The sequence below is a fragment of the Amblyomma americanum genome, chromosome 2 (genome assembly GCF_052857255.1).
Source record: "Amblyomma americanum isolate KBUSLIRL-KWMA chromosome 2, ASM5285725v1, whole genome shotgun sequence".
In the NCBI taxonomy this organism is placed as follows: domain Eukaryota; kingdom Metazoa; phylum Arthropoda; class Arachnida; order Ixodida; family Ixodidae; genus Amblyomma; species Amblyomma americanum.
In genome coordinates this window covers 102,016,851-102,031,828 of record NC_135498.1, presented here as the reverse complement: position 1 = coordinate 102,031,828, position 14,978 = coordinate 102,016,851, and the positions used below count along the sequence as shown (strand labels likewise).

General features: G+C 47.5%; 1 protein-coding gene across 1 annotated transcript; it reads right to left on the bottom strand.

The window, feature by feature from the left end:
* Positions 1-737: 737 nt before the first annotated feature.
* On the bottom strand, positions 738-14,253 carry LOC144119942 (uncharacterized). Its single transcript, XM_077652442.1, has 5 exons — positions 14,120-14,253; positions 13,979-14,026; positions 11,925-12,083; positions 3,885-4,073; positions 738-938 (listed from the first exon to the last, which is right to left on the bottom strand). Exons 1-5 carry the CDS (start codon positions 14,162-14,164, stop codon positions 738-740), a joined length of 642 nt encoding a protein of 213 aa, XP_077508568.1. The 5' UTR covers positions 14,165-14,253.
* Between the last annotated feature and the right edge of the window lie 725 nt (positions 14,254-14,978).

The following is a 14,978-nucleotide window of genomic DNA, read 5'->3' as shown; positions in this document are numbered from 1 at the left end:
TCGCAATACACCTAACACTGCTAACCAGTAAACTGATTAACCAATATCGAACAGTTAACTTTTTAATTATTACTGTTAGTCGGCTTATTTTTGACAGGCATCTAGCCCATCGTAAGTAATATCCACATTAGTTTTTTTTAGAATTTGGAAAACGCAGTTACCCTCAACACTGCGGCTCAAGAAATTTTGCTGCACCAAAATAAACAAGCTTTTGTAAAGCTTGCAGGCAAAGCAACCCCCCTAGCGCACGTAACTCCTCGATAAAGCCAGAAGTTGTTCGTGCACAGCGCCGACAATAACTGCTTCATGAATACAGTGCGCCGAACGGAACATAGAAGCATGACACACGCAGGGACACAACACAGCGCTACGTGTGTCCTTCTTTTATGCCCCGTTCCTCACGTTGTAGTCACGGAATATCGTAACCAACTTGCCCAGCAACTTACTTTGTCGGACATTAACTGCGTTTTCGAGGCTTTAAACTTTTATATGAATATTACTTACGGTGATCTACATGTCCCTCAATAAATAGAGACTAGCAATAATAGTTAAGGTAACTATTCAATATTAGTTAAACACCATACGAAATCGCACGTTTTAGCTCAATTATGATGCGCAGCACCACGTATAATGCTAAGCACAAAAAATTGCTCTTCTAACTCAACAAGCCTGCTTTTTTTTTAATTTCACAGTATTTCAGGTGAAACATCCGGCATATAGCGCATCTGCAGTGTCACTCACTGTGTGTCCAAGTGACACAAGACATGCCGGTACTGGACTAGCATCTTGGCGTTGAACTTAGGATTCGTGGCCATGGGCCCAGAAGGTCTAGTTCGAGGGTCAGGTTGCACCTGCTGCTCGCAGAACTGCTGCAGGCTTAAGTTACTCGGAAGTCGGACGTCTTCTACGAATTCTGCCGTCCTCCATGAAAAGGGCCCCTGCGTTCAGTTGTGGGTGCGAGCGTTATGAACCGGAGCAGTTGCGTTTTATCTGCGAGCATTTCTTAAGCAGATAAAATAAAAAAAACGCAAACGTTTGTCGCCTGTGCACAACACTCCCACGTACATCGTTGACCAAAAGAAAATTGCTCGAAAGCTTTGCTTCTGGGACGCGATCTCTGTTACTCGTCACGCATCGCGAGTGTCCCGAAGTTCTCTCGTCCTCATCGCATGCTACCAGCCGCACTACCATAGGCTTACAAGGATATCCTTTGGCCGTTTCAGCGCGAAAGCGCTCGCACGCTCACCAACACGGACCAAGATCTTCTCATCTTTGGATATTGCGCCGTCGCCTAGCAACAGCATCGCCACGTAAGGTTAAATCAATATCCACGACTGGGAGTCGAATTCGCAGGCCGATGCGCGCGAGTTCTACGCTATCGGCGCAGCCGAACACGCCTCGTGCTGAACTGCACCCTTCGCTCACGCTGGGCGTTGCACGTCGTTGTCTTCGTCCACTAATATTTTTCCCGTGCTTGCGCACTATATTCGCTTTAACCAACTTAAAACCGTGACACATCTTGTTTTGATAGAAGCTTCACGTTACAATGCACATCTCTCTTTTACGCTGTTTTCAATAACAGTCACCGGTAGCTCACTAGCTGTGGAACTCGGATGCTGACTCTCAAGACGCGGGCTCAATACCGGGCCTCGGCGGTCGCGTTTCGATGGAGGCTAACAACTAGAGGCCCGTGTACTGTGCGATGTGAGTGCACATTAAAGAACTCTAGTTGGCCGAAATTTCCGCGGCACTCCACTCCGGCGTCCTTCATAGCCGAGTAGCTTTGCGACGATAATTCCTATAAACGGAACCAAACCATCCAAAATTAGCACTAATTTTGCGGCATAAGTTATATAGGAAACCCAAAGGCACTCCATGTACACCATGGCATAAATTTCTGAGTGAATGGAGTGTTCTGAGAGGTAGGCCTTCAAAGTTGGTTTCTCTGTCTGAATTAGCTTCCTGCTCTTAGCCGCCACAGGACTCCCAAGTTTATCGCCCTTCGTCATCTGATTATGTGTGCTTGACTTCCAGAAGCAAACGCCCGCGAATGCATTTCGCTAACAAATGCGCCATGAGACGTCACTGCTTGCATCTGAAAGTGCACATGTATTTAATAGAGATAATGCAGAAGGGTAGCAGTTGCTAGATTTTGTCGATGTTTATGGATAAACCCAGGTTTCACTATTATATTTTCATTGAAGCTGACATACAGAGGTGTTGCTCGCGCCTCGATAGGATATGCGAGATTTGGATAGAACTTCACGAGGCAAGCTGTAGCACTGGCTTTAGCTCAGCAAGAAGAAGCTGTTCCTTCTGCTTACAAGAGGGAAAGTAAAGGACCGTCGGAAGCAATGCCAGGACAGTGCGGCCAGCTCAAACAATGCGCGCAAAGCGAAAGCTATTGCGCGGCTTCATTATCGAGTTTGATGGGGCTGAGGTGAAATGCTTCCGCTAACTCGTGAAAACAGTGAAGTCACCAAATTCCGCCGCATAGGAGTCGGGCCGCTGTGGCCGCGTTTAAGTTGGTCGACAATTTTCTAGCAAAACTTGTACACGCCCTTTTAGAGCGAGAGCTCTACTCCTCGGGATGATGTGGATGAGACAGTGACCTTCAATGTCTCACAAGGTCAAATCGAACTTAACAGCGCGGTGGTATGGCCCAAGCAATGGTGCCATGACTGCGTAATCATAAAGCTATGCCACTGGGTACCTGACCTTTACCATTGACCTTGACATTTGCTCTGAGACAACGGCCAACACATCTAAGATGACCTTCCATCCGAACATAACTGCGTAATGGTATGGCCCAAGCTATGGTGGTATGACCACGTGATCATACGGCAGAGAGGATGCTTAACAGAGCTTTCTCTCGTATAACTAGGTTCAAGCCACTTGCGGAATTAGGGAGATCCAAAGAAGCCATTTTAACGCGACCGCGTTAAGTGCCCTTTTCAGCGCAGAACCCGGTGTGGTCCGTCGGCGTTCTGCAAAGAACTCCAGATTGATCGGAAAGGTGGCTACATGGCTAGCGTAGCTGAAGTTAAAATTGGTGTCTAGGGAAAAGAAAGGGCGCAGTATCTGTCTCATATATCGGCGGACACCTGAACGGCGCCGTAAGGGAAAGGACAAAGGAGGGACTGAAAGAAGAAAGGAAGAAAGAGGTGCTGTAGTGGAGGGCTCCTGAATAGTTTCGACCACCCGGGGATCTTTACCTTGCATTGACATCGCACAGCACACGGGCGCCTTAGCGTTTGCCTGCATTGAAACGCAGCCGAACCCGGGAACACCGGATCAGTAGCCGAGCGCCCTAACCATTGAGCCAAGGCGGCGGGTAAAGTGGCTCCCAATTTTTGTCTAGTCTTCCCCCCGTCCTGTTATTATCTGTTGTGTGAAAGAGCCTATGCGTTTGCGCTGGCACTGCGACATTCTCGCAATTCGGCAGCCACTGTCTCCGCTTAACTGATTCTTTTTTTTGTTATTTTCCCCTGCGCGAGACGATTAGGGCCGCCACTCGTCACTCGCTGCAAATAGTCTGCTTGCTTTCTCTTCCACTGCGGCCCTATTGGCACCTCCCACATTTAAAGCAGAAATAATCGGCACTAATCACTGCCATCTCTCCGCCAAAGCCTGGATGACGCTAAGAAGTAAAACTAGATCGAAGATGGTTTATTTTACAGTGGGCAAGAGTGTTTCAAGGGTCGGCACGAGGTTACAGCGACACGTGATATCACACCAGACGCCGCTGGTGATTCTCGCCCACTGATTCAGCGGTGGCGCCCACGTGGCATTAACCTTAAGATCAGGTGCAGAGCTAAGCTTTCTCGGTGCGCTTTTCAGGGTTGAGCAGATGTCTGAAGAAAGGTTAGCTTTTGCCCGCTTGCCTTGGAACTTCCCGGCACGCCCTTTGTGGTCGTAGCACACTGTCCACCCAGGCAGGGGCCCCTGGTGCGGCTGGTGGCGTACGGCAGGAGCAGAACAGAGAGCGGGATAAGCAGCGTGATGCATATCACAGAGGTCAACGCCCACACTGCTGGCCAGAACTTGCTCTCGACTTCGGCCAGCGGCACTTCCTGCAGGCGGTTCGGACGTTGCGTACAAGCACTGAAGCAATTTTCTCTTGCACCCGACACTGAGCTCATTGGAAGGATAAAGGCTCTCAATTGTAGCAGCAAAAAAGTGCTATGGCATGAGATGACGCTATTGAACCTGAGGTATCTAGCTGTCCCTGAAAAGTAATGTCTAGCCATCATTTGGGCGATTGCCATGTCTCGCGCTTGCATCTATGGTCGCCCGTCGTACATGCTCAACGACCATCACGCACTGTGTTGGCTGTCCTCCCCCAAGGCCCCATCTGGTCGCTTCGCCCGTTGAGCCTTCGACCTCCAGGAGTACGACATCGACGCCATTTATCGCGCTGGACGCGCGCACCCAACGCCGAAGCCGTTTCCCGTTCACCGCTCCCAAATGATTCCACCGCTGACTTCGTCTGTGCTTACGGCATCTCGTCGTTTGACGTCACTGAAATAAGTTCAGAGCATTTGAAAGACGTTCGGCGTGCCTACTCGTTCCTACTCTTTCTGTCTACTCTGTGATCGCATTCACCGTCCCGGTCACTTCGCTGCCATGCCCACCACTTCGCCATTGGCGATGGATCTTTACAAAACCGCAACTATGCTACCGTGCTTCCATCTGCGCCCCTTTTAATAATAATCCGAATGTACCTAAGGCCGGTAAAGTGAAAACGTGAGCTTTACTGTGTCTGCGCTACTATAAGCTTTGTATGTACAGCGGGTTGTGTACCGCCTGCCAACGTAGTAAAAACATTCCTTGCCAAGAATCTACTCCGTTGTAGCCTTCACGCTGCTCTGGCCGAGCTGTTCAAAGTGCAGGAATCGATCTCTATGGCCCATTACCGAGCCCTGAATCTAACAACCGATGGGCCATTTAGGCCGTTGCTAACATCCCGTGTTACGTAGAAAATTCGACCCTGCCATTTGAATCCGCAAACGGTACCAGTTCTTTCATCCTGCAAACTCTAGATGTTCGCTACGGTAGCCCTGAAGAAATTCTGAGCGACCGCAGACGTTTTTTTTTTTCGCGGACATCATTGAGGCGATTCTTAAGTAACGCCACATTTCTCATCGTTCCTGTACTTCGTACTCGGCCATATTGCGCCAGGACTAAACAATTCGAGGAATATTTTTCCCTTACACAGTCGAACAATGGAATCGGCTTTCTGTTTTGATTGTTGAATTTCTAATGTTAATACTTCTGAAAGTTCTTTGCATCTCCTGCTTGGGCAGCACTGCTGCGCGCAGTATTTGGAAATAAATAAAAATTAAACTACCCCCCTCCCTACAACGACATGACTGAGCGGTTAAACCACACTCTCAGCGACATGCTACCAATGTACGCTGACACTGCCCACTCCACCTGGGAACAAGTAATGCCTTCTGTCATCTGCGCGTATAACATGCCTACACCGTCTACAACAAAATTCTCCCCTTACTTTTATTTCTGCATGGACGGGAGTCTACTTCTCACCTGAACATTGTCCTTCCATATCGCCCTGACGCTCCTGAAACCATCCCATTTTTCGAAGATGGCATATATGCTGAAAAATGTCGACAGCTTGCTCGGTCGCTCACCATTCAGAACCAGTGGCATCAGAATACAAAATGGTACCCCCCAGACCTGGCCCTATCGTATCCCTACGGCCGTCTCGTCTGGCTTTGAGTGCTTTCCTCCACTCCCGGTCTCTCCACGAAATTACTTTCTGTCATGGCCTCTACCGCGTTCCTCAACAAGCTTTTACAGTCAGCAACATAGTCGACTGCATCGCCTCCTCCCCTCACGATTGTTGCCAGAGGAACGTAACTGCACACGTGGCGCGCCTCATGCCTTAATATGAAAGGCACATTATTTCCTAACTGTAAGCAGCCAGGATTGTTTTTGTTTTTTTTAGGCGGAGAAATTAACTGCACACGTGGCGCGCCTCATGCCTTAATATGAAAGGCACATTATTTCCTAACTGTAAGCAGCCAGGATTGTTTTTGTTTTTTTTAGGCGGAGAAATTACTACAATGGAATAGATTAGCAGCAGTTCAGGTGGCGCAGCGAAAAGGAAGACGAAGTGGAGCTTGGCGCCTGAAAGACGCGTGAGCACGTATTCGCCATGAAGCTTTTCCATCGACCGTCCCTTGCAATAAACGCCGTTGCATTACAGAGTTTTCGCACAGCTGTCACCGTTCCACTTTTATCGCTGTCCACAAGGCACCTGCTATGACAGGACGGGCCGTGTCTGTCGCTATGGTCGGGGGTGGCGCTGGTGAACGCTCCTGACGACAGGCTACACTATCAGAACAAACGAAACGGGAACGAGACAATTGAAACGCGAACGGCATAATGAGAACATCTTAGGGGAAAAAGCGCAGTACTAGCGAAATTTAATTTATCTGCAAAAGGGCTGAAACTCTCTTTGAAAAGTGTTAATTAATGTATCTAGCTTGTGTTTCCGCTCCAGGTAGTATTATATGCCTGTTGGCATTTTGGCTATTTTTTGTTCATTTTCATTTGCTGCTAAAAGCACACTCTTAAGTGGAAGATTGAACAGCTGCCGCCGTAGCTCAGTTGCTAGAGCGCCGTACACGACATGTGAAGGTTACGCGTACGGATCCCACCGGTGGCTTGTGATTACCTTTTCTTCTGCTCTTCTGTTGATTTACATTTCATCTAAATTTGGTTATACTGCAATTTCCAAATGAAATAAAAACTATCGATAAAAAAGTCACTGCGCATGTTTCCCTTAGTCCCAGAAACTGTTTTCTTTACTTTGTATTTATCTCATTCAGCAATGGTCGGACTCATTACATTCTTGCCTGTGTTGGCTCTCTGTTTTGTGTCAACGAGGTGCGTGTCCCTTCATATAATGCATACAAATATTGCAATGGCAAATACATGCTAGTTTGCTCGATTGTCCGTTTGATTAAGCTGCGCCAGATTTTTTTGTTGTTGTTGTTCAGCTGTTGCCATGTGCACCTGTGCGCATATAGCGGTGTGGCTTTGTCAGCTTGAGTTCTTTCGAAATGATAGCGGGCTACCTTTCTTCCTAAAGGTCGGCACGCTTCCCTCCTCCCCTAAGCAAAACACTCCTGATCGGCTCCGCCTGAGGTGATGTCGTTGCCACACCCATTTCCATAAATTATTTATTTTTTATTTTACAATATTGCCAGCCGCCTTTTAGCGACCAAAGCAGGAATCGGTAGAGTACAGTGCAGAAGCAAACAGGCACGCACGTGGTATACATTGGGTTATGACGGAAAGAAATAAACAGAAGAAAAGATACAGCACGGTACATCAAGCGCGAGGCGTGTGCATAGTTTACAAAACTGCTGTGCAATTGCCAGAGAAGATAACGGACCACCAGCAATGATTCACACAAGAGAGCATTACACACACTACTATCACAAGCAGGTATGAAAAGCAAGCAAAAATGTTTCAACTGATTTGGAAATGGTAACATCGGGAGGCAGTCTGTTCCATTCGAGAATAGACCTCAGAAAAAAAAAAGAATGGCGATATGAATTCGTTTTACATTGAGGCATTAAAAGTGTTTTGGTATGTTTTCCTCGAGTAGCTCTTGCAGTATTATCCTGCAAGTAATCATTAAAATCCAGTCTGGGGTTGCTATTAGTGATACTGTACAGTGGTTCGAGGCAGTGCGTTTTGCGGCGGTCCTCGAGCTGTGGAAGGCCCAATAGATTCAGAAAACTGCTCACTGAGATGTGCCTACCATAGGCATTCGAGATAAATCGGAGAGCTTTATGGTTCGCTCCCTCAATAAGGTTTTTTTTTTTCGTTTTAGTATGCGGGTTCCAGACGACGCCGGCATACTCGAGTAGTGGATGTATGAGGGCTGTGCAACCAACTAGTTTTGTCTTTGATGTGCAGTGTTTCAATTTACGTTAGCGTCCAGAGACTTTCAGTGATGCCTTAGACTACCTTCTTAATGGAGCGCTCCAACTTATATTTTGTTTGAGCATAAGAATTTTGCACACCATTCTTCATACCTGCAGAGAAAAACATTTGGGATGCCGTCTGGGCTGGTAGAGTTTTTGGGGGCCAGGTTGCGTAGAGCGGAGACAATTCCCTGTTCATCAATTTTAATCTCGGGGATTACATCTAGCGAGTGACGCTCACGCTCGACGACCTCGTCACTGCCATGCAAAAACACACTAACAAAATAGTTTTTAAATGCTGGTGCTATCTTATCAGTGTCTTTAACTTCAGTACCTGCTATATTTATTTTATTTATGATCTCTTTTCTGGTGGCCAAGTGTCTGCAAAATTTAGCTGAATTGTTGCGCAGAAAAATGTGGATGCGCACGTTAAAAAAGAAATATTTAGATTATTTAATTTTTGACCGTAAGTCTGCACGGAGTAGCGCCAGTGTATTAGTAGTCATGCTTGGCCGTGAGCGCAGTCGTTTTCCTTGTCGCTTGAGTTGCAAGATTTCGCGTGTAATCCAGGGATCGTGCTTGTTTAGTTTTTCACGTCTTTGCGGTACGTATGTCTGAATATTCTCGTACGTAAAGAACAACCACAACTCATTACCACTTGGCGTGTAATCGTGAAGAAAGCTCGTGAATTCATCGTGTCGTAGTTCGAGATGATCCATAATAGTGACATCATCAGCATTGTTAAAGTCACGAAATGTTGTGTGGCTTGTAGTTGTGTCCTTCGATCTCGTTAAGCTGCTTCTTAAAAACACCGCTTCATCGTGAGACATTTCTGGTACAATATCTACAGAACTAACTATAGTTTGTCAACTGCATCGGAAATAAAGATGAGGTCTAAGCATCAACTTGCACCAGATGTGATACGCGTGGGCGACTCAACTATCTGGTTTAGATCAAAAGAAAACGCTACCTAAAAAAGTTCATCAGAATGTTGTCAGGTGGATAGGCATTGAGCAACTCCCACTTGATTGTCGGCAACTTAAAGTCGCCACACATGATGACGTAAGTGCAGCGTTTGCAATGTTCATGTAAAAAGTCAAGGAGTGCTTCTAACAAAGAAATGTAGGCATTGGATGGCCTGTAAAGGCACCGATTAAAGGGTAATGTTTGGAATCCTGAGTTCAATCCGGTCCAATTCGTGATGAGTGTTGTTCGGTACCAGTGTGTAATTAAAGCTTATCTGGACCACTATGGCCACAACGCCACCTCTCGAACAACGGTCGCTGCCTACGATTTCATACGAGGGATGCACAGTTTCACCGTCGGGAATGCCGTCGTGGAGCCAAGTTCTGGTGACAATGGGCACGTCTGGTCCGCATGACAGTAGGAGGCTTTCAAACTCGTCACATTTATTCACAATGCTCCGTGCATTGACGTTCAGGAATGAGAATGAGTCAAAGCAATGTTGATTAACTCAATTAACTCGCTTTGGCTTAACAAGGCTTAACAAGGCTTCTGCAGAGCAGTGAACAAGAAAGAAAAGCGTTCAAATTTCTTCGCCTTCGCTGCAGGCAAAGTGACCGCGATGACTAGGCCGCACTGCCCGAACCCATGTGCAGCCGGAAAAAAGATTTGAGCTATGCCCACTTTCCGGCCCGTCCTGCACACGTGACAGTGTGCGACATGTTCTTTAGAAAACCCACTTTCCAACCAGACATCATAAAGCACCGGCCAAGACATACATGCATGTATGTAGTACAGTCGCGAATAAAAAATATTAGCACAATGACGCACCGGAGCGGTGCAAACCGCAACGCGCCGCTGGCGCGGCGCAGTGCTTTGCGAACACATCTAACACTTTTGTTGTCGGCGTGTTCGAAACCGCAGCGCCGAGTGTTGCTATCTGCCACTCCTGTGGCACATCAATAGTGCTAACATTTTTTCACTGGCGACTCCACGTATGTTGGTATGGTGTGGTATGATATGGCTTCGTATCGAATGATATGATTGGGTAAGGTAAGATATGGTGTGTGTTGCGCGGAATATATGTTATGGTATGTTAAGTTATGGAATGGTGTAGGGGGGAATGGTGTGGCGTGGCATGGAATGGTATGATATAGTATTGTATCATACGGTATAGTATGACAAAGTGTGTTGTTTGGTTTGGTTTCATCAGGTTTAACGTCCCAAAGTGACTCAGGCTATTGGGAAGCCGGAGTGGAGGGCTCCGGATAATTTCGACCACCTGGGTTTCTTTAACGAGCACTGACATCACACAGTGAGATACACATGGAATGTTCTGTTACTGCATTGTACTCAGTGGCGTGGTTTGGTATCGCATGGTATGATGTGATCTGTGGGTTTCAACGTCGAACTTCTGCATCTGACCTGTGAGGTACGCCGTAGTGGAGGTCTCTAAACTATCCACAGTAGGTTCTTCGCATTCACCATCATCGTTTAGGCCACGGCCCGTTTACGTGGTGTGTCAAGATTTTCTAGCGTTCCGGAGAAAGGCAACCAAGCTGAACAGAGTTCAAAGATTAGAAAGTAATCTCTTGGTTTCGGCGGAATGACCTCAATAATTTTTTGTTGGATACAAATAGCATTAACAACGCTACGACAAAAATAACGTGTTGAGTTCGAGAGCGGCCCCCTGGTACATTTGTCACCATGACGTTTGCTTCCAGTAGTTTTTCCGGGACGTGCGCAGGTCTACGTGCCCACGTACCGGGTCCACAGCTTTCAGCCTTGTTGGTATTGGTGAACAAGGAAACACGCCAATGCCCTATTCTTATTATGAAATTCAAGCACCAATCACATACGTAGTTTTCTTTGCTCCTTTAAAAAAACGATTTACAGCTGAGGTCATGGAACTGAATTGACCAGTTGCCATTGGTTAGCCGCTCTTTGAATGAAGATGACCTTGAAGCAGGAAAGTTTATCCCCAGGCAAAAGGTGAGCACGCGACGCAGTATTGATGATGACATTCCGATGACTACCAATGATGGTAGCATTGCCGTAACTACTCTTAAGTTCCGTCGATACAATGTCAAGTCTAAATCAGGTCATTAAATGGCCCTATTTAGGCGCACAACACTCGCAGGAACTGTCCCACTCAGCCGAATTTCTGGCTCCTCTGATGTCCTGGTTGACCAACTAACAGGGCAAAGGGGGAGTTTGTTAGCACATGCCACGAGAACGCGACCTGCACTCGTCTACTTCAGATTGTTCGACGCCCACGATAAAATACGGCCCAGTCGCAATCCCGTTGCGACGAACATCAGAGCCGCTATTTCGCATGCTAACGATTTCGGTCGCTACGGCGTGAGCGTGTTCTCATAGACAAGAAATGCTCTGAGAAGTATAAATGTCAAACATCTCATTATGCATTCCATTTATAACCTAACTAATTATATCGACCTGTCGTGCATTTTCATGTTCAATAATAAAGTTAGCTTTTTTTACGATCGTTAACAGATACGCAAACACGAGCAGCCGGCCTTCCTTGATAACATATTTTTCGATGGTACGGCAGTTCGCAAAGATCACGCCGACAGTACAGCAGTGCGACCAACTCGTTGGAAGTCTGTCGTAAAAGGGTTTGCGACGGCACCGACGTGTCGTTCTATCGCAAACCTTCGGAAATCGTGCGGCCCTGCGGTGACAGTCGCATCATGTGAAACAGCCTTAAGTAGCCCTTAGATTCCTCGCAGTAAAAGCTTAGAGTTTCTTTTGTTCACAGAAACCGCATACAGTGCCACCGTGCTCCTAACATTCCATAAATGCTACTCACGAATTAGTACTCAACATTTAGTACGTCCTAAACATCCTAGGTAAACGTTTCTATTCCATCTTTCTAAAAACGCATCTATAAGTAACCAGTGTGGACCAGTAGCCTTGTAGGTAACGCCCATACACCACAGGTGCCTTGCTTCAAAAATTATCATTATCATGACCACGCACTTCGAAGCTGTCGAAACTGGGATCGCCAATCCCGCGGCCTTGTCCCGTCGGCGACTGCACTTGTTGCACCTGTGTCGGCCGCACTGGCTCTCCGACTGTTGGCGTCGGTTGGGACGCTCGCACCAGCTGTTCCTTCGACCACAGCGTCGGGTTCTGTATCTGCGAATGCGGAAAATACGAGCCCCGGACTCACAGAAGTGTAGCGCGTTGGACCAGTTGGTTACACACGGTGAGGTATACAAGACGAACAGGAACACACGATAGCCCTCTTTGCGGGTTTCTATGCGTTTGGTGTGTTTGGGGTAAAGTGTTCTCGTATGCGCTTAAATTTTGTAAAGGAAATAAAAAACGATTAGAACACTGCCGTATTCAGGGGCAAGGAAGTGTCAGGTAGAGATAAACCGTGCGTCCCTATCGGGAAAGATGGCTCTTTTTCCCCGATTCTGGGTGACAGTGCCTAGTCCAGGGATCCCATAACTGAAACCGCAAAAGGGGAAAATTCATTTCGGTTGCATGGCAACGGGGTACACATTCTTGATAGCGCACTCTTACGTAGTGATGACCTGGATAACACTCTCAATTGTCAACATGTAAACGCGACAGTTTTCTCCTATGACTTACGTATGACATGCTAAAGAAACGTCGCCTGTAGAGCTATCGGTATATAAAGAAAAAAACCAAAGTTGCCATGGCTGGAGGTGGCATAACGATCTGACTCCACACGTGCAGAAATCATTCCCCTCTTACAGATTGTACAAGTGATAGCGGGAGCGCTGCAGAAGACCTGCGTACCCCAGCCGGATTAGATGCCCACTTGGGGGGCACTCTTTTTGGCGAAGACACCGTGGAGTGTTTGGATTACGACAAAGAAAACGACAGCAACTGGGATGGACCTTGGAGATGATCGTTCATAGAGGCGCTTCTGGAAAAATTATACGCACGCCTTTGTGCAGAACGCTAAGACGCAGGGAGCATATTACCACACGTGGGCGTCACGAATTCTTTATTTAAGCGAAGACGGCGCTGGAGAGTTCTGCAGCTACAAGGAAACGTGCTCAAGTGGCGCAAGAAACTATTTCTTTGAACCCTAGCCCTATTTGTAAGCTGAGCACAGGTTGCAAAGAATATCCACATCCCGTGGGGCAATTGGGATATAAGTACAGGAGCATTAACCGAAATTCAGGACAAGCTTTTCTGGTTTCCTTGGTTGTGACCAGGTGGTGAATGCTGTAGCATTCAAAAATAGCTCGCAACTTCGTGCGAAAATAAGAACTGCGGCAACAGTTCAGATTCGGCCACATGTCTTCATTGCTCCATAGTTGCTTCTTTAGAATACTCGGTCACTTAGCAATGTATACGCAAACGCCGACAGGTTGGCTTTAACCATAGTAAGCAGGATTAGGTGATTGTGTTCTGAAAGCGTCAATTTTGGACACTTGTGTTCGTTTTTCTGACAAACAAAAAACTACAAGAGTATATATGTGTGTTTCTCCTCTGCTTGTTTCCGCTGGCTGAAAAAAAGATAGGAGCAGTGGATTTTTGAAAAATCAAGTTTCGCCTAAATCAGGTTTCGCCTTCCAAATCGTCTTCAAATTTCGGCTGTTTCCATAGAGTCCCACTATTAAAACTCGGAAGAACATGGGAAGAAAATCTCCTTCAGACTCCTAGTCGTCGCTGCCTTCGGATAGTCCAGAAGTTGGCCAAAAAACCTAAATTCTGTGATAAAATTGAACCAGATGTCAGTGCGATCAGTAAGTGAAAAATATCCGTCGCCTGCTATTGAAGTGCTATAGGCCGTTACGCTTAGCGGCAATCCTGGTCGTTGGCCTGGATTCCTAGTAATGCTTATACGGCACACCACAGCAAAATATGCTGAGAGCGATGTGCGGTGGTTTTGTAATATGTTTCGCATGCCATTCCGGATATAGAACGTAGAGCTCGACCTTCGGAGGTGTAACAAGCGTACAGAACCGCCCTCTTCACACAGCTTAGCTTCACATGCCACTCTTAAAAATAGAAGTTGTAGTGTCTAACGCCGCAAGTGCTCGTTTTACCTTGATGTTTGTCCTGGCCTGTGTGCGGGGTGAAACCGAGGGGGTTGCCTGCAGGAGAGGGCACAGGGTCAGAAAGAACGGCAGCAAAAGGCGGTCTTTTCAAGTGCGAAAATTAAGACTGCATGCGAGCTGAGCTCTTACCTGCTCGACAGCGTCCTGGGGGCTGAACAAAGCTACAGCAGCCATTTCGGTACGAAGACTGCAGGAGTACTTCGCCCTGGGATCGCAGACACCAGCTTCTCCTTCTTCCTCTTAAAACATGGCACTTCTTCTTCTTCTCCTCAAGTAATATGGCACATACCCACGTGGGGGGGATTGGCCAAGGTATAGAGTAGAATGCCAATGAAGCATTAGTGTGCCTCTTCCTCTTCTTCTTTACCTCAATAAACATCTTCCTGAACCCTGTTCTTCACCTTCAAGTGTTTACGTAGATCGTTCAGATGCATCAGGTTTTGCAGCGAGAACTATACTACGCCAGCTCTTCCAGCCTTCAGCGTGGCACCCCTTGAGCTCCGTGGCGGCGCCGTTGGCTTCAGCCGGTTTGTCCACTTGGTGCGGAGCAGCTGCTGTTGCCGGCGGCGCGGCGCGCCGGTGAAACCGAAAGTCACTGGAACGGGAAAAGTACCGCAACCATCACCGCAGCCGCCATATTTGGTCCAGCGCCACTGAAGCGACGGCCGCGCGCAGTCTCTACGCAGGCATGAACTGCACAAGCGTCACTACGTGACTGGCAATGCTGTGCACGCTTATCTCGGCCCATAAGAGCAAGTGCTACGTAATGCTCCGGATGATCTGTGTGCCGGCGGCCGCGAGAAAGAAGCGAGCGGACCATTTATGGCGGTGACGTGGTCATTCCCCGCCATAAATGGTCCGCGCGCGCTGGCCCGCCGGCGCGGCGGCGAGAGAAAACGAATGCGGTACTTTTCCCGTTCCAGTGACTTCAGTGAAACCGAGCTGCAACAACTGTGCGCATGCGCCGTGTCGAGTGGGGAGGGGAAGC